Source organism: Ammospiza caudacuta, chromosome 1 (assembly GCF_027887145.1).
Source record: "Ammospiza caudacuta isolate bAmmCau1 chromosome 1, bAmmCau1.pri, whole genome shotgun sequence".
NCBI lineage: Eukaryota > Metazoa > Chordata > Aves > Passeriformes > Passerellidae > Ammospiza > Ammospiza caudacuta.
The window spans coordinates 80,018,363-80,038,554 of NC_080593.1; the positions used below are offsets into that span (position 1 = coordinate 80,018,363).

At 36.8% G+C, this 20,192-nt stretch overlaps 1 protein-coding gene across 2 annotated transcripts in view; it reads left to right on the plus strand.

The window, feature by feature from the left end:
- The window catches only part of RETREG1 (reticulophagy regulator 1), a 65,024-nt gene that overhangs the window by 21,660 nt on the left and 23,172 nt on the right, over nucleotides 1–20,192 (plus strand). The window contains exon 1 of one of the 2 annotated variants that reach the window (XM_058809587.1): nucleotides 19,090–19,325. The exons of the other annotated variant lie outside the window; for it this stretch is intronic. Coding sequence (XP_058665570.1) covers nucleotides 19,291–19,325 — 35 coding nt within the window. The 5' untranslated portion in view covers nucleotides 19,090–19,290. Of the gene's footprint in view, nucleotides 1–19,089; nucleotides 19,326–20,192 lie in introns of those variants that run through there. 2 annotated transcript variants of the gene reach the window in all.

Here is a 20,192-nt window from a genome sequence, read left to right on the forward strand (position 1 = left end):
TTTACATACCTCTGATTTACATATGTTTTGTAAATCAAATTACCTACTGGGTTTGCTTAAGACAATCTGCAAGTCATGTGCCTAAATATTTCTGACGTAGTCTGCTTAATCTGATTTCATGATCAATGGAGAAAGATTTGAAATACTTTTTGAGATATATATCCTGATCTACCTCTTCCCAAACAAATGCCTGTAGGCGGGTCAGGTATATTGTGTCTTAATGGTGACTGTTTGTTTCCCTTGAATATAGACAGGAAGCCTAGGGTGGTGAGACAAGTAAGGGTATTTACAGCCCTTGTGTCATTGTTCCCTGTTGATCTGAAGTCCTGTCTGTTTTGGAGATGCCATTGACTGCTGCTTGTGGCTACAATAAGAAACTGACTCTTGCACTCTTGGCGCAACACACAGGAATACCAATCCACAGCAGTAATAACTGCAGGGCACGAGGACTTGGTTTATTTACTTCTTTGTGTACATAAAGTTTCTCCTAAATGAGTCTCAGGCACTGTATGATTGTGCATTCAGATCACTCTTGATCAAGATGTGCTGCTTCTCAGAATAAAAGTCCTGTCCTTCAGGGTGTTGCAAAGAGATTTCTTTGCAGATGAGTGGATTAGGAAACGAGGTGTTTTTCCATTAGGAACTCCAACAAGATCAAGGCTGTAGCAGAAGTGCTTCTTTTATACACTTGTTAATCCATTTCCTTGATGTTATAGATAGGAAAAAATGTAATGTGAGCCAAGGGCAGTCATGTGGGCCAGTCAGTACCAAAGCACGGCACCATCAGTTCCAGTTTCTGTTGCACAGTCTCTTTGTCTTGTTTTGGTCATCCAAACAGGATCCATTCCTCACATGGCCCTACACAACTGCACAATCTGGTAACAGACTGAAGAAAATACTTCCTGTGGACCTGCAGCAAGGCAGAGGGCAGAATATAGTCTAACAGATAAATAGATACAAATAGGCTCCAGAGAGCAAATATTTGCTTCTTCAGTTACTTCAGTGTAGTCTGAAGGCATCTGGAATATTCAAAGACTTCCAGCCTTGGTACTTCATAGTGGTTGCTATTCTGTTCATTTTGCCTCATATATTTGTATGAGTTTGTGTTGGAAGATATGTATGACTGCTTCAAATATGGTTCTCCCAAATGTTCTTAATATATAAAAGCTCTTGCAGTCCTTCAGGAAATGAATGCATACTTGTGGAAAGCAAATGGAAATTGAGTTTTATTTGCAGCCTTAAACCCATACTTTTTCAGTAACCACTCTACTGTTCAAATACCAGATTGTAATTGTCCTTTGTTTTATAGAATCTGTTGCTACAACTCAGATAGGCAGCAATATGTCTGGGGTTTTTTTTCCTAAAGGCACTTTACACATGGATGGTCAAACCTGCAGATTGCAGAAATAATTGTCTACATTGCAAAAACCTCTTGATGCTTCATTTTATTGGGGTTTTTTTTAATGTTATGTGACTTTATTTCATCTTTCTGGCTAGTTATTTCCAAGTTGTTAGCTACCTTTCCAAGTAATGTATTATGCTGGTTTGTTTGCCTTATGTTGATACATGATAAAATAAACATACCGGTAAAGTCTTTCTTACAGGAGCAAAAACCAATAATTCAGTAGGAATGCTGTAACTTTGGAAAAAGTGTCACACTTAGTCTGAAAACTGTTTAATGCCTTTTTCTATACAATTGCAGGAAAAGTTTGGTGGTTGGTTGGTTCTTTTTTTCTTTAAGGGGAGGGGAAATGAGGGATGTTGCGCAGCATTTGTAGGTGCCATGTATCTCACTGGTAGATATAGTTGGCTTGTTTGGCTTGTTATTTTTCTTATATTTGCCAGAAATTGTATGTAGTGCACATAACCAATTTCTTCTCACATAGAGTGGTTTGTAAACTTTTGAAGTCAAGCCTACTCTCTGTGGTTCTCTAGTAATTTGGTTATATCTCAATTCTGTCTTAGCCATCACAAGGCATTTTCCTCTCTTCCTTGTCCCCAGAAGCTCCGCTCACCTTTCATTGTGGAGGATGCACAGAAGACATGAGGAGAAAATGTTGGAATTGTCATGTTTCTTTACTATTACAGAAAGAATACCGCATTCCTCTTTCTGTAAGCCTTGCTTGTCTTCTGTCTCTATTTGTTAAACATAAAGGTAAAACATTATCTTAGCTGCAACTTCTGAAGAAGCAAGGGCAGAAACAAAGGACCAGCAGAGTTGTACTGGAGCTACTTTAGCTGTTTTTATACAGGGATATATTCTAACCCAGTTATATTTACAGAAAATGTCATTATTCTTGTGTCAGTATCTGTATTGCTCTGAGCATGATGCTCAAACCGAACAACATCAGTAAACACTTAGCAGTATCAGGTAAAAGACATGACTGGTTCTGGGTATGATAAATGTGTGGTGAATGCATCTCAGGCATAGATTTTTTGGTTTTTTAAGAACTTGTAAATAACTCGAGTAGAAACATTATCCTTTTTCCACTGCACTGCTTGTTTAATAAGTTGTTTCCTGTTTTGCATTTATGCACTTGCCTTGTCAACTAAAGCATGTTATTGATGAGTCAGGGTAGTTGATTTTATGCCACTTCTCAATCTGAACTGCTATATATTTTGAACCCTGATTCTGTCCTTTGCTGTGTCTGCCACTCCTTCTGGGGTACTGCAACTCACTCATCTGAAGGATTAAGGCAAATACTGAATGAAAATGTTAAGGACATACCAGTCTCATATAACAAGGCACTTCTAATACCCTGCCCTTGCCCTTTGGTATAACTTTTCAATTAAATGTGAAGTTATAGGGATTGCATATATGCTGGTTTTTTTTCCAGTTTGCTTTTAAGTGTCATATAGCAGAATTTCAAAAGCATTGTAGCAGTTGAGATGTATGCTTTCATCTTCCAGACAGGCTGTGTACTTTTTAAAAAGAAATTCTTTTTACTTTTTTGGATGCTGAATAATCCTTCTTGACTGCTTTAATACCTTCTTAGCTTTGTTACTTACTTGCTCAGTGTCTTTCTAATATCCAAGTGAGAGCAGTTAATCTAAAATTGCTTGGATAGCCCTTTTTTTTGTAGTTTTACTTCATAAACTGTAATTCCTAGAGAAATTTATTACTCTACTTCTTTGTCCCACAATCCTGTCCTTTCCTGTACCCCACTGGCTAGTTGTAAACAAAATTATTCAGAATTATTTTAAACTTGTAGTTCTATTTAGAGAGCTCTGAAAGCATTCCATATTGTTTATTTTGGAGTTCCAGTACTGAGATACAAAGGAATCATTTGGAAGACTACTGTAGTGTCCTTCTGGGAAATTTTTTTCTTCTGTTCTGGTAACAGAAGTGTTCTTACACAAATATTTAATTAAAATTTTAAGCTTCAAAAGAACACCTCACATAGTCTGATTTGACAGTTGTTTCTTGGTCTTGCTAATCTCACAAACAGGTGATTTCAGTTATAATTTCTAAGCATATTGTTTCAAAGCCTTTTGGGAGTGTATGTGTTCTGTTCGTATCTTCTCAGGGATAAAGAAATATTATTCCTCTATTAAGCCAGAAGGATTAATTTCATGAAGAAAAACACAAGGCAATTTTATGTGGAGGTTTCAAAAGATCCTTATAGCTAGCTTTGTGGTTGGACTGGATAATCTTGAAAGCCTTTTCCAAACTAAATGGTTCTGTGATTTTGCCAGTTTGCCTCCATACTGAGAAAAAAGTTCATCTGGGTACTGTGAGATGTGTATTTTTACTATACTTAAATAAGTTAAGTTTTAAATACTTTTTTTTTAAAATTTGTAATACTTTGTTCAAGTGAAGTCTCTCCATCCATGATTAAATGTGTGAAATAAATACCTGACATAAGTGCAGTCTGTGCAAACTGCAGGGTGTGCTGCAACCTGTGCAAAAGTAGCTCAGTAATTAATTTCCTTTGTTACACATTGGTAAAAATGAACTGCTACACTCAGCTGGAAAATGTGATCATAGTCTGTGGTGATGGGAGGAGGATGGATATACAGCCTTTGTTCATAATTTTTTGTTTAAACGTAGTGCATTTTTTCTTCAGCAGTTTTCAACATATAGTAAAGCCAGCTCTATTCCATGTTTGATATTTTTAAGCATGGAGCTGCAGTCACTGTTCAGTTATTTGTGAGTGTTTTGCTTCTGGATGCACTTTGTCTAAAATGCAGTTCGGTTAAAGGCATCTGTGAGCGCAGGCAGGTGGATTTGCCCATTGTGGACAACCTGAGAGCTGCTAATTCTGAGCTGACCCAGTTCTGACACACTCACTGGCATGTCATGTGCCACCCATATTGTCATCACTGGGGAAAAAATGCACCGTCCCCACTGCTGCCTGCCATCATCTCAGCTTTCTCACATCTTTTTTTTTTTTTTGTCACTGTGTTTATTGTAATGATAGAATGTTTATTTTGATCACAGCACTAACCAAATATTAGGTAGAAGATTCGTAGAATTGAAGGTATTTGAGGGTTTTTTTAGTTCAGTTTTTTCCTAGCACTTTGAAAGTAAAAGAACTTCTTAAAAATGATGGAGTTGAAAGGAAAGTTATAAAGCGAATACAGAAAATGGCACAGAGGGAGGTGAGTGGAGAAACAAACCATGGATTCACAAGGAGAAAATTGCTAAAAAAAATAGTGTTACTCTGAAGCTCCCTCATGCCACTAGTCCCTGTCTCAGCTTTGTGCTTTCTCAGTAAGGAGTGTTTAGATCTACTCTTCCATCTTAGACAAGAGCAAGTATGGCAAGTGCTGCATTTGAATTTGCAGACTTGCATCTGCAAACAGCTGTGGTCACCTGCTGCTTGGCAAGTTTTCCCAGGTTTCAGCAAGGGAGTCTGGAGATGTCCTTCACTTTTTAATACTTTCATATTTCTTACTTATACAGCAATAATGACCCCAGTATTTTTTACCAACTGAGCTGAAGCTTTAAAAATCTTAATTATAGGGAAAATAAACCATACTCTCTTCTGTTTTGAGATGTGGGCCACACTTAGGTCTTACAGTGAAAGCTACAAGCTTCTCTTAAAATCCTTGCCTATCCCGTATTTATGGGACTTCACAGACTTAAGTCTGTGAACATCTCTGTAGAGAAAAATCTATCTGAAAAACTGCAGAGGAATTGTGCTGGTACCATCCATCTCAGATTTCTTTTTCTGTTTTAAGTGACTTCTTGTGAAGCAAGCAATTAATCTTGTTGTGGAGTGCAGCACCCCACAGAGAGTATCAAATGAATTAAAAGGGGCAATATCTGGTTACCTCCTAAATCTAATGAAATGTTGTTTTCTGGCTGTTCTTGAGCAGGTCAGCTCTTTTTTGCTAACTATAGCATCTGTTACTCTTTCCCCCCCCTTTTTTTTTCAAAGCTGCTTGGAAATTGTCAGTATGGCAGGCATATTTACATATTGTTGTCAGTTGTGAATATTACTGCACTTTCAGCATAAATACTTTGCTTTGGGTTGTGTTTTGGTTTTTTTAAATTTTGTTTCTATTTACAAATTGTTGATATAAATGGAATGCTTCAGCGCAGGGTGTGGAAGGATACACTCTTAATTTGGCTGCCAGCCTAAGTAGCATTACAGGAGAACCTGTCCAGGGTGTGATTGACGGGTATGTTGTCAATAAGAAAGTGAAACTTGGAATTGAGTGTATGCAGTAGAAAGTGACAAAGACCCCTCATATCTTAAGTAAAGACCCTTCCATTTGAAGGCTCCAAGAGGCTTGGACATAGTCTTACAAAATGTCAGCCAAAAAGTAATGTCATGTACTTCAACTCATGTGTTGAATTTACTAGGTTCAAGTTACAAGAATTGCCTTCTGAAGGGTGGCAACAGCCTTCCCAACCAGCTCAGACAGGGAAAGGAGATGACTTGGATTCAGTCACATCATTTTGAACAGAACAACTGGTCACTGTCAGGTCTCACCCTCAATATTTATCCCTAATCCATAAAGATTTATGAACAAATATTCCATGTTCTGGGTTTTGCTAATTTTTGGTGGGAATCTATGTGTCTTGCAATTTGTGATTATGCAGAAGTAGCTTCATATCAATACAGCAGAATGGGCACTAAGTTGTGACCAGAGTGCAATCTTCAAGTGGAGATACTGTACTCCAAGGCTTTGCAGACAGCACAAACTGGAAAAAGTCAATTGCTTGTAAAGGACATCTGTTTTCTAGGGCAATTCTCCTAGTTAGCAAGGCTCTGTCTTTTAGTTCAAAGACTTCAAAGAGCTTAGGCAGACCCAGTTAGATGTCTAGACAGTCAGACCTTAGCTGCACATTGTGTTTGTAAGTTTGAATTGGTTAACCAGCAATACTAGCTTTTTTGGAGTACCAAGGTACCAAGCCTTGCAAAAGAGAACAGAAACCTGACAAACAGTTGAAACATCCTTTTTCTACCTCTTTGTAGGCTTAAACCATACAATAAGTGTAACTACTGCCTAGTCCGGAAGCAGCCTGTTGGATTGCCACAGAGCTGCTGGATATGTTTGCCTGCCTCAGAGATTTGTTTTGCTTGCAAACATAATGTTGCTATTTTTTGCATTTTTTTTTATTTATTTTAAAATATACATTATTATAGAATTAGGTGGGTTGCATCAAATTAGTACCTAAACTAGCACAATATTGTTGCAACAAGTACCAGACTGATCATAAATAAAGGATGACTGCATTTTTGATGAGTGTAAGAGTGTGAATGGAATGACAGACCTCAAATTGCTCATTGGGAGAGAAATTCACAAAACTGACCTTTTCAAAGGGTAGAGAGTAAATTTAAGCAAAAAGAGTAATGTTAAAATGATCATGCTCTGTGTGCTATGTTTGTTCCATTGCACATGTAATATTTTTGCCATCGGTGTTTTTATTCTATTCTTACCACTTTCCATTTTAACAGTTGAACAACTGTGAGAGATAACTTGCAATCCTGAAGTCATTTGACTTGTCATCTTAAAGGGTATTTATAAACTATAGCATTCAGGAAGCCCCCAGTGTTACCTTAAATAGGGAGATTCCTTTTAGGATTAAGAAGAAAATTGGACTGTTTCATTTTGGAATGGCTTCTCTTAAATGTAAGTCTTAAAATGGTTGATTAAAAGCTCCATAAAAATAGGTAGCAAGCTTAACCATATTCTGTACTTTTATATTAACATTAAAGACTGCATGAAAAGCAAATGGAATATCTTCTGCCAAACATGCGAAAAAGATGTTTTTCTCCTGCAAATACAAGTAGCTTTTATCCTGTTTTACTATTGGCCTGTATTAACTGTTTCCTGTAGGCAGAAATGCTGCTTTTGCTATATATATATATATATATATATTTATTTTTTTTTTAAGGAGTAGGGTTTGTTCCACAAAAATAACAAAAAAAAGTGCTGGTCTCCTAACAGCCTATTGAGTTAATTTCTGTCAAGTTTTCAAATTCTAAACAATTTTTAAAGGGCAATGGAAATCTGAGGGTAATAAGAAAGAAAAAGAAGCAAGCAATTTTGATTAATTTGAGAACTTGATAAAAGAAGCAAGAAACATTTGTGATCATTGAAACAAGAAATATATACTAGTATTTAGAAATATATACCAGTTATTGATATGGAGGGAAGAGGACATCCTTGCTTAGAATATTTAGAATGGTAATAGTCAGGAGAAAGATCAGAAGAAGTGGAGTAGTCAGATACTTTCTATAGTAGTCAGGTTTTGACCTTTAATTGCATCTGGCTTGCCAAATGCAAGCATTAGATTACAAAACGCATGATGGAAATTATTTATAGGGGACACAAGAACATATAGTTGTAGTTGGGTTTTTTTTTGTTTTTTGTTTTTTAATGCTGCAGACGTCTGGGTGGTTGTAACATGTGAGGGTGTGCTTCCCAGCCCAGCATCTGATTAGTCACTAATTTAGGAAGGAATGTCCTGGCACAGTTCTGTTGAAGCATGTGAGCCTATCAGCAGAATAACATATTATACTCTTTGAGGTGTTTCAACATACAGTTGAGTAAAACAGCTCAGCTGTTTTTCAACAAGCATCATGGTATTCCTCCAAGTCTCCTTTTCGTCTCTTACTTCTTATTGACAGAGAGATGTTACATATTTACTTACTAAAATTATTTCATGCTTTTACTTACTAAAATTATGTCATGTTTTTAACACTTTTAAAATTAATATTCCAAATGTTTTAGAGTCTAAATAACACTGAAGATATATTCTAGACAGCTGTAAGTATTTTATTTTTACACTAAGGGAAACAGAAAGTAACATATGCTCATATTCTGTGTGACACTCAATGAATACAGATGATCAGACATATTAAGGTGGCTAGTTTAATTAAAATTTTCAGAGATAAATATTTGCTGTAGCACAAAACCACATTCTCCTAAGTCAACCTGTATGTTATGGCCACAGCACCATATGACACACATTTCCTTTCCCTAGCTTAGATTTTTCCTAGCTTAGATTTTCCCTAGCTCCTCTTTCAGAAGTTCAGCCTTTTTTTACTGAGTGCTTGGATTAGTAGTATGATTAATAGGTCACTGATGTAGTTGGGCCATTGAGGTTACTGTAGGTCAGCTCATAGCAAGAAGTAATGCTAAAGAGAATTTCATAGTGAATAAAAAAATCTGCTATTTGTGCTGGACCTATACTGACAAATGTATTCATAAGGGATTTGAAAAGGCAGTGAGTAGTGGGATGACCAGGTACCAAACTATTCAAGAAAATTAAGACAAGGACCAATTATGAAGAATTTCAGAAGATTGTTACAGGATTCTTTCTCAGTAAAATAGCATCTGAAATTCAGTGTAGATAACTGTGAAGTTATGCAGAAATACTAGTACTAAATTCACATATAAAATAATTGTGACTGAAGGTGACTGTAACCACTCATAAATAAGATGTGGTCTCACAAAACCAGCATTGGTCAACAGACTAAATCTACTGTAAGTATCAATAAAAAAGACATGCAGGGAAAAAGCAATGGCAGTCACGTAAACCTATTGTATGTCCAAATCCTTAATACTCTGTGGGACTGATCTGCTACCTTCCAGAAAACAGTACAGGAGAAAAAATAATCCAGAGCACAGCAACAAGGTAGAACAAATATACAGAACTATTTCCTTATAAAGAACAAGTAAATGAGGTAGGTCTTTTAAAAAGAGAAAATGAATAATTGAAGAAAAATACAATAGAGGTCTCTCAAAATACCGCACAGAACATGCCTTCTCTCACACACTTTTGGAATGAGGAGGCATCAAAATAGCAGGCAGAAAGGTGAGGAAAAATAAAAATGTGCAATAAGTTTCAGAAATCCTTGACACATACTTGTTGTGAATATTAGAACTATAGATGGATTTAAATATAAATTACAGGACAGTTTTTTGAAAGAAAATTGATTGAAGGCTTTTAAATAGAAAATCACCACTGTGATTTTGGAAGTCCCCAAGTTGTAGATTATTGGAAGCTCTGTTGTATTTTATGGAGCTATCATTATGTATTATCCCATATTTTTATTCTGTTGCTTAGGTGTCCCCAAGTATTCAGTTTTGGCAAAGAGTTGAAGACAGGGCACAGGGCTAGATGGGCCTTTGGCAGGCCTAGTCCTGCTGGTCGTGGTAATATGCAAGCATTGACTTTTTATTCAGTTAAGTGACACAGTAAGACTGTAATAAATGTAGCTATTTATATTTGCATTTGTATATAAATTGTATATAAATGTTAAACTCTGAGAAATCTGAGAAGGGCACGTGAGATAGCTGTTGCTCAGTTTTAGATGGAGTGTCTGTAGCTACCACCACATTCCAAGGAAGTTGCAAGGTCAGTGTGTACCTTAACATCGCGCTTTTGTACATTTAGGCATGAGATCAGAGTAATATAATTAATCAGAGCAACAATATCTGAGGTTTGCATGTCTGATCTTTAAAAAAATACTGTTCTAAACACGTGTAGCTTGCCTTAGAACACAAACTGAGATATGTCTGAACAATTACTGTATGAAGTTCTCATGTAAGGATCTGTACAAGCTGTTTCCATTGTATTCACCATAAGCAGACAATTTTCTTGGAATGTGTACCTTGACAACTTCTGGCCTAACTGGTTAGCTGAATCAGATATTTTTTATTATAATCAAAGTCTCAAAGTGTGCGAATTCAGCTAGAAACTTAATATGATGATGCACAGAAACAGAAGTTTCTGAAAACGACACAAAATAGAATTTTTTTGCTAAAGTTTCAAATACTTTGCTCAAAATCCCTGCAGATGTATTTTGGAAAATACTTACTTCTTCAATCAGTAATCAAACTCAAAACATACTGAAGAGGTGCTTTTTTTTTTTGTAAAAAATACTTTTAGCAGATGGAAATTAGTCTTTTGGCTCTTTCTTAGTGACTGAAAGGAGGCAAAAAGTAACCTCACTGCAGGTTACTTCAAAACCAGTTGAAAAATTATGTGTTTGAAGTGCTTTGAATGTTTCGCAAATAAATTATTTTGGGTGGGTTTATTTTGTTTTGTTTTTTTATTTTGTTTGGGATTTTTTTTTTTGTGATTTGTTTGTTGGGTTTTTAATATGAAAAACCACCTCACTGCATTAAAGTAAAAGTCTGAGTTGAGAGGGTTTTTTTACATCCTCCTACTTCCCTTCTTTATAGGAACATCCAGTGAGGTGGGTCAATGATATTTATTCGAGATTCTAAAGGAAACAGCAAAAGCTGTGATAAAATATTATGTGTTATACAGTTTTATATAGATATGTACAAATTTATATATAAGTAACTTATAAATTGAAGGCTTAATTTTTCAGTCTTCTAGCAGCAAATTCTTCTTTTAAGATGTATTTCATACAGCTTAATAAAAAAGGATTCCTTATACATTTTTGATGTCCCTTTAAAAGTGGGGGAAAAGGAAGTTTTAGCAATGACAGAAGCGGCTGTCATGCTTTACAATACAAATGGTCTATACCTGTGTTCTTGTTCTAAACCAGCTTCTGAAATGCCCTGAATTTAAATAAAAATTAATAGTAAAGGAGTAGGGAATGGCCAATTTGTCTCTGGGACAAAAGCCTAGCTAACTGAAGTCGGTTTTGACTTTGCAGGGGTTCTGTCAGCCCCTGAGCAGAACACCCTGGGTCCTGTCACCCTCTCCAGGCAGGGTGAAGGTTATCGGGTGCTCTGCCCTTCTGGCTGAGTGCTCTGGCAGCGCTCGCCTGGCCAGCCCGGGGATTCCTCTCAGTCACAGCTCAGCAGGTGCCTTGCTGACAAACGGGTCAAGCTGCAGGTCCTCATTGCTCATCACCCCTTGTCTGAACCCTTCTTGACTTCTACTAGCCCAGGCACCACTTGACTAGTTTTTTTGGGGTGAGTGTGGTTGTGGGAGAGCTGAGTTCTCTCTTGCAGTCTTGGCTGCCCCTCTGCCTTTTCCATGGAGCTGTGTCATGTTGCATTGGCCTCCCATTGCTTTAAATTTGCACATGTTTCACGGAGGGCTGGATATTAAAAGAGCAGAATGGTTGGGTTTGACAAGTATTCACTTTAGAGAAGCTCTGTGAAGAAATTGGTTTACCCAGTCACTTCAGGATAAAGTTAGCTTTGTTTTAATCAGTGCACTCAGAATTAACCATCTTACCCAGCTTCTGATTGTGTATGTATGTGTATGAATTGCCATGGTGTGAAACATACTGTTGCTTTGTATAATGTATTTCTTGCTGCTGCTTCTCATTATTACCTATCTTACCCTTTTATGTTGTCACAAGTGATACTAAGTAGAATATTTTCTTTAAGTTTTGATGTTAGCATTTAAGAAGTTTATGTCTGCTTTCTCTCTTCAGCTGGTAGGGCTATAATGTGAGGTCAAAATGTAATATGAACTGTGGTGACATGTTCCTACTTTTTTTTTAAACCAGCTGATTGATCAGAGTACACAAATACGTGCATTCTAAAGTGGCATGCACTCTAACATTTTCTCCCTGATTTTAGTTTGTAAATACTTAAAAACTTGCTTATATAAATGTACATGTTAACTGTTTTTTTTATAGTATGTAAGAATTGCTAACTTGATGTTACAATTGTTGGAGTTGGAAAGTAGCATACAGATTACTAGTTTCTCTATCACATGAAGATATGGCCTTGAAACTGAGTCATGTTAGTGATAATTTAATAATCTTTTCTTTTGCCACAACTGCACAGTTTTATAAACTACCACACTGAGACTGAAGAAAGACAATTCTAATGAAAAAAATCTCTTTTTAAAGGGAGAGAATATGAATGCAATTTTACCATCGGACATGTAAACACTGCAGAGTTCATGTCTGGTCACATAGTAAGCAAACAAATACATAAACTGATGCTAGTAAGTTGATACATTTGCAGTCATTTAGTTATCTGTCTCACTTCCAGTATACAGGCATTGAAAAAGGCTGTGAAGCTTAAAGAATCAAAATGAATCATACCTACTATAAAAATGTTTGGCTAGCAATTCTGAATATCAGTCAAAACTTTGGCTCTTTGTGCTGGGACGGGAGAATTGGGTTGGTGTCAGTGAAAATGATGAATGATATATAACTGTGTGCTGTGCTTACATTATAATGTACTTGAAGTCCTGCAGTTATTCATCCTTAAGCTTCTAAGGTCTAATTCAGAACTGGTGACCTGGACTTGGATCTAGTTATGGCTTGCAGTTGCATTAATCTCTCTCTGGAGAGATTTTCTTATGCTGCACCAAAGAATAAATTGTATAATTAGGTGGAAAACTGGCTCCTATCCTCATGTTCATAGGATGATTGCAGCATTGAAGTAATGGTGTGTCATCTAAGCCAATTGTGAGCATACCAGCAACATCTTTTAGACATGGGTGCACTCAGTACGTGCTCTGAGTATCTTGCTGTATGGTCTGCCTTTCATATAGTTCTTTTCTTTTTGTCAGTAGCAAAAGAAAACTACTGAGAAGATACAGATTCAGAGTGTTACAAACAAAGAGACAGGGAGATGGGCAGGTTTCAGAATCTTGAATAGCATGTATTCCTTGGGAAAAAAGAGCATTTTAATATCACTTGACTGAATTACATATCATGAGAATTAGGAGAAAACTAGTACCTTTGTAGAAATGCAGTATAAAAAATCAAATAATTTCATGAAACAATATGTGAAAGGTTTCTGGAAAATTTTGAAAAAATACTCCATTATCTTCAGAAATGGTTGACATCATTGCTATGTGGGTTTAGGTTTTTTGTTTAGTCTTCTTTTTTTTTTTGCCTCCAAATATTTGTTTCTTTTATAGCTGTTTAACAAGATTCCATGGCCAAAAAGTCACAGAGCAGTTGAGATTTTCACCCTTGGTGGTAAGATCTACCTTCCTGCCTCCAGCTCTCCTCTGTTTGTCCCACAAATCCAGCATGATCTGTCATATTTGTAAACAGCAAGATTTGCTGTCTTCGTGTGACTAAAATGTAATAATCTGCTTTTAAAACTGCAGTTGAAGTGTCTCTTACTTCCTTTAACTCCTTTTTCTGCTTGTGTTTGAAACTTGGAAATACTGTCATGCACCAGGGAGCATTATTTTGTGTGCTTTGTGAGAAGCACTAAAACCTCATAGTGACAATTCATTGTTGCTGATACAAATCAGATTTTGGTGTCTGTTGATAGTCAGTCTGCTTTCATACTCAATTTTTTTTACGATTCTCTAAAAAGATTCATGTGCTTTGTTCTGCCCAGTGAATATTTCTTGCATGTGGTATCTTGTTTAGCTTTTTGAATGTTGCACTACTTTTTTTTTTTTTTTTTTTGCCAAAATGGAATGCTGTTTGTTTGGGGTGTTTTTTTCTGAAAATGCAGCTTGTGATCTTAAAAATGTTAAACAATGAAATAAGAATCCTGCATGAAATGCAGAGTTCCATTAAGAAAGAAAAATTTTCCTGAGCACTTTTATTCTTTGTTTTTATTGGTCTTTAGCTGTTCAAAGACTTTTTTTCCAGTCCTGAACCTTGGCACAGCTAAATGCCAGACTATTTTTGTGTGTAATAGGTGTCTTCATCTTTTTTAGCACACTCCTTACTGCTTGTGGTTACACCTGGTATAATACCCCAGCAAAGAACTGAGCAGGTTCAGCAGGTCCAGTTTGAGGATTTTTCATTTATGCTTGTATGAAAGGTTTCTTCTCTTTTAAAACCAGCTTCCTTTGTTTATCTTACAGTGTATGGAGAGACGTCAAAGTTAAGTATATATAATAAGTATTTGCAGTTTGAATTCAGCTTTGCATAGAAAGAATCAGGACAGAAAAGTTTTAGCAAATTTTACTTGAAAATATGGGAAAATCAGGCATGCCCATCAAATTGATGAAATATGATAAAACATATGCTTTCATATGTGTGTGCTTATAAATATATAAATGTACACATGCCTGCACACACACACAAATGCGATCATTTTATTCAGTTTCCTATTTGAAAAAGAGGGGAAATAGTCCATTTTGGAGGACTTCATGTTAATAATATTTTTTTTTCAATAGCATTAAAAGTCATTACACAATTTTCATCCTAAAAATGCATTTGACAGTCATGGTTATTTTTAAATCCATGCTTTTGCTGTAGATAACATCAGTACAAACCATCTACGTAAAGCAAAATGCTTGACTTTTCCATTAGTTCTGGAAATGCAAACTAAACTAGATGTTCTTTTGGGAGTGGGATTTTTATTTATATATATGTATATGTATATATGTATATATATATATATATATATGAAATATATAATTTTTTTTCATTCACATTATTGGAAGTGAGACTCATTCATAGCTGAATAATTAGAACAGGGTTATACATTGAAAGCACTGTGTTTCCTTTTAGATGAGGAAGGCAGCAGTGGTTGTGAGTGGTTCTGGAGCTGATTGTCTGGCTAAAGTATGCCACAGGCTGATTAAAATCTTTGAAAGCTAGCAACCTAGGTGGGACACACCACCTACCTTCAAAAACACTTGAGCACTGCCAGTATCTATCTTGAGTGTGTAAAACAGTGTATGTGACACTCTTTCCAATCCTTTTTAGCTTTTCAGTGAGGCTGCTTCCTTGTCTCTTGCAAGAATTATAGCTTTTATTTCCCTTCTTTTGCTGAAGACTTGTGCAGTCTTTGGTGCCTGCCAGTAAAAGGAAAATTTTGCATAGATGTCCATACTATTTGAGGAAAAGGCCATTTACTTGGTAACTTATGATACATGTTCAGTCTGTACAGTACTGTCAAATCTGTACTCGGCAAGAACAAAACTGATAAGATTCCCTGATCAAGCCATATGCCAGGCAGACTGTCAATGTGATCTGCATACCAGCATATCTTTTGGGGTGTTTTCATATTTGACAGTAAAGAGCTGTTGCTCAACAACTCTCAAGGAAGTTTTCAGAAAGGTCTAGATGAGGTCAGTGAAGTGGAAAACAGGATAATGGAGAGAAGCAGAAGTAAGAAGAATTTATTCTTGAAGTTATCCAAATAACATAAAGAAGATCAGGTACTCTGAAAAGCTCTGTGTAAAAATGTAGTAATGGCAGCCAACAGAGCATGAGGAACAACTTAGAAAAGAGACCAAAATGTGTAAATAATAGTATGCTCTCACTGGGAATAACTGCATTTCTGGTCTCTCCTACCTTCAATTGGTTATGGTAAACAGGAAGAATTTACAAAAGAATAGTGAGGATGTTTGAGGGCATGCAAGAGCTTACATGAATGAAACAGGTGAGCAAAACAGGGCTTTCAAAGCTGAATGAGCTGACCAAGAGGAGGACATTGATATATATAATCTTCTTCCTCTTGATTATGAAACCAAGGGCTTCCATGTTTCTTTCAGAAGTAATAGCACAAGGAGGAGGAATTCACTGTAAGGTAGAAGGGGCTGTTCTTTCTGTTGAAGAACCAACAGTGCCAAGGGGAGGAAGAATTTCAGAACACACTGCAAGAAGTGAGACGTGGCAAGGCTGGAATGTAGCAGCTCAGACAAAGAAGTTGCTCAGAGAAGCACAGATTAGTCATGTGAGTTGAGGCCTCAAAAGTGGCAAGAAGGAACTTAGAAAGACAGAGAAGAGTGACTCAAGTCCATTGCAGTTAATACACAGCTTAGCTGCAGCTAAGCAAGGAAATAAGGATCTCCTTGAAAAATAACATGGGTTGGAAAATACTTTCCTTCCTCATTCTGTCATTTCTAGTCACTCTGAGTTTTCAATATTGGAGAAGTTTAAAACTGATTTTTAGCAATGATAAAAAATGGTAAACTCTTTTCTAAACAGCTTTGTCTTTCAATTTTGTAGTCCCATCAAAAAAACCCCAAACTATAATGGTCTGCAAAAACAATCAATCACTGTGAAAAGCTGAAGAGAGTTAACTGTCATCTGCATGTTCTAGTATAAGACATCTTGGAAAACAGTTGAACACATCAGTTTAAGTGGCTAGACCAGAGCAAACAATATTGGGTGGGGGTTGGCTGCTTTTTTGTTCCCAAATACTATGCAGTTAAGCTGCAGATGCTCTTGCCACAAGATGACGTAGGTGTCACCATAGGATAGAAATCCGTGTAGAGCTAAAAAATAGGCATCACTGCTGGCTCAAATCTCCACAAGCTGGAGTCTGGAAGACTACCTGTAGAAGGAAGCAATGTATTTTTTCCTTGGCTGTTCCTTTTGGACCCAATAAAAGATGCCAAAGCCCTTTGGCCTGATTCAGTACAGTACTTCTGTTTACCTGCTGCTTCCACCCAAGTGTTCTTGGAGAGGTCAATCCATCTCATGCTGCTGTGAAATAATCTGGAACCTGTTCTGCAGGAAACCTCCAGAAGGGCCAATACAAGCTCCAATTCCCTTGGTGCAGAAGAATTTAGAATGATTTAAAAAATGAGATTATTTTTCTAGATAGTCTTTGTGATATCAAGCAAAATACTTCAGTGTGATTGCAGTTCCACTAATTATGCACTCATGCTGTTGTCAAGTATGATTTTCAAAAGTGATGGGCAGTGATACCACTAGAGTAGCACTTCAATACTAGAGTATTGAAGTGTTTTATAAATGCTCTAATTCCAACCTAACAGGTCCTTGACATTTTAGATAGGTACTCATTTAGTAGACATTTTTGAACCTTATTTTTCCAGGTCTTCCTTATGAATAAGTAAATAAGGTGATTTTATCCTCCTTGCCTCAGTGTGAGCTGGAAAGAGTTGTAAGGAATTGTAAAAGTAAACAGTTTTTCTGCTGTAGCAATAAGCTCTGGGTACAGAGTGTGACCAAGAACTGAACAGTCCAAAGTTGCACTTGAGGAGTTTGGAGTACATCAAGTTCCAAGGCTGAAATACAGGGATAGACTTGATACTGAAAGCTTTTCAGCTTCTGAGTGTGATCATCAGCATTAAAATGGAATATATAAAAAGGCATTTGACATAGTAAATTTATGTGGTTGTGTAAGAGTATATTGCAGTGCATGGAAACTGAAGCAACCCAAGTTGCATAAGGGGTTCAGGTTTGTTTGCTTTCATTTTTGATGCTACATTTAAATTTTGAATGATGCTTCTTCGTGCTACAGATTTCAGTTACTTCTTTTGCTTCATTTTCTAATCAGAAGACATCACAACTTCAATCTAAAGATGAAACTGTTACACAGAATCATTTCATTAATTAAGATTTTGAATTTACCCTGTTGTTTCAGGGTAAGCTTGAAGAAATTCAACTTTTAATTATTTCATCTATAACTATCAGAAGTAGGAAAAGAAAAAAGAAAAGGAAAGAAAAGAAAATGTGATTGCATTGGAATATGGAGGTATTGGTGACCATGGAAAGTCTCAGTTGTAGGCATGATATTTATTAATGCTTATTTGTCTATTGTATTGCATAATTTAGTCAGAGGACTTTACTCCTGGTGTTTCAGATCTTACTAGTCCTTTTGAAGAAATTTATATGAAAAACAAAGAAAGGGTAGAATCCTTTGTTGTTCTAAAAGTTAAGCAGCTTTCCAGAAATTATGCATTACTCACAATGCACCATATATAGCTTAGCAAATCAAAGATACATGGCATATCTTTGCTCCAGCTTTACTTTCTTTTTTTTTTAAAATTTATTTTTAACATTTCACATCCCCAGGACAATTCTTACTGTCTCATGCAGGACAGGCAGGTGTAAATCTTGCTGGGTTCCTCCCTAGGAAAAGAGATTTCTTATGTGAAGGTCTCTGGATGTAATATGGATTTGAAAATTTATTAAGAACAATAGGTGAGCCTGTTCAGTGACGGAAGGGGGCTGTGTGAAGGAGCAGTGCTGAGCCATGTGCTGAACGACAGACATGGGGATCCTTGGAGTCTTGGGCTGTGTGACAAAGCTGCACCAGCACAGATAAGGTTGCGGGGGTGTTGAAAATTAATAGAGACGTAGCTGGTGTAGCTGGAGTGACAGAATCCTTGTCACGCATGCAGCAATAGGAGGAAAAGCCGTAGGAGGAAATCCATATTCAATTCACCTTCACAGAAGCAATCAAAGTATTTTGGCAGAAAGCTTCCTCCTGCCAGCATACTTTAGTTTTTGAGGACTGTTTCAGCACAGTGTTCTGGTATTCCTATCTAAGATCAGTTGTGGCAGATGAGATTAGAGCCAGAACTTAAATGCAATGCAATTAATCATTATTGAAAACTTGTCTTCCTATTCCTTATTAAAAAGAATTACTAAGGTTTTGTGGATTTTTTTCAGCTGTGAATTTAGTCACTGGAAAATAATTTGGCTTCTTCTGACAGCTTGTGACTGACGCTTTGCAGGGAGGAAAAAAAGGATTTTTAATAGTTTTAAGAATAAACTCTTTGCTTTCATATTTTCAAGCCTTTCACTTTGTTAAAGTTTGAGTGATTTAGCTTCCCATCATTTGGGTTGCTGCTTACACCTGAGAAAAACGGGAGATACTGAGGACGATTTGCAGTAAGAAGCAGAAAAATAAAAGTACTAAATGGGTGGTGATTCTCCCTCACATGACCAGAAGGAAAACAAACTGTTTGGCTTTTGACCGTGCTTGCTACTAAACACCCTGTCATAGTGTGTGAGGTGAGTCACGACTTGTTTATTTATAGCCACGGCCAATCAAAGGCGACCGCTCTGAACTTCATTCAAGACCAGCAGCTCTCAGGATGTCTTGTAAACATTTGCTCTCTGAGCAAGGAGCATTCTTCCTGGCGGAGAGCAGCACAGGTGCCTGGCTGGTGGCTCCTAAAGCACAAAACAGACTAGAAGATCGTTGCCTGGATTATCTAGATTGGTAGAGAGAGAGTGAGAATTCCCTTTTACATCTGAAATGCCAGACAGTGAGGATCTGGGACAAGATGACAGGTACTGTACTTTGCTTGTGCTGGCCCTCCCGTGCAGTGCAGCAAGGACTGAGGCTCCATGTAATCAATCTGTGTGTGCTCCTGGGTGCTCAGCCTCGAGATCAGTTTTCTCTGCGCTGTAACCAATCTTCTTCTTCTTGGGGGCTTTGCCTCTCGTGCTAACCTTCTCAGGAGGGAAGTGTGAGACTTAATGTGTGATAGAGGCTAAATGGAACAGCTCTGAGGTACCTCTTAAACTGAAGGTGAAGGGAAGAAAATACTGTGTGGTTTCTACCGGGTCACTTTTTCCTTTAATGCCTCAATATGTCAGGCACGGAAATAATTTAGTTGGAGCCATGCTACTGACAGAACACTAACTCATTTCTGTGAGATAGGGCACTGGGTCCCTTTGAGGTATGCCTGTCTTTCTGAAATCAGTTCAGCTTTTATCTTAATTAGCTGATAAAACCAACAGTCAGGACAAAAAAAAAGCTATTGGATCCAAAACTTGATAACATTTTAAAAAATACTGTTTCCTAAAATATGACTCAGCACATTGCTATGAAATAAATGCCCTAATTAAATTTAGCCAAATACTTTTTAAAATAGGTATTTGAAAAGTTGATGTTATTGATGTTTGGCAATGGCAGAGTTTGTAATCTAGATTCCCACATGGTTTTTCCATAGTCTTTATGTGTTGTATTGCACTAAATCAAAATGTTGGCTCTAAAGTGATGTTAATGAAATATTTGATGTTGTAAAAAGAGTATTTGTCATGTATGTAGAAAGAGATGCTTTTTTTTTTTAGAAGTTAGTGAACAAATGCCAGAATACAGAGGCAAATCTAAGAAATTGAGAAACTACAGGGATCAGAATTGGACATTTCATG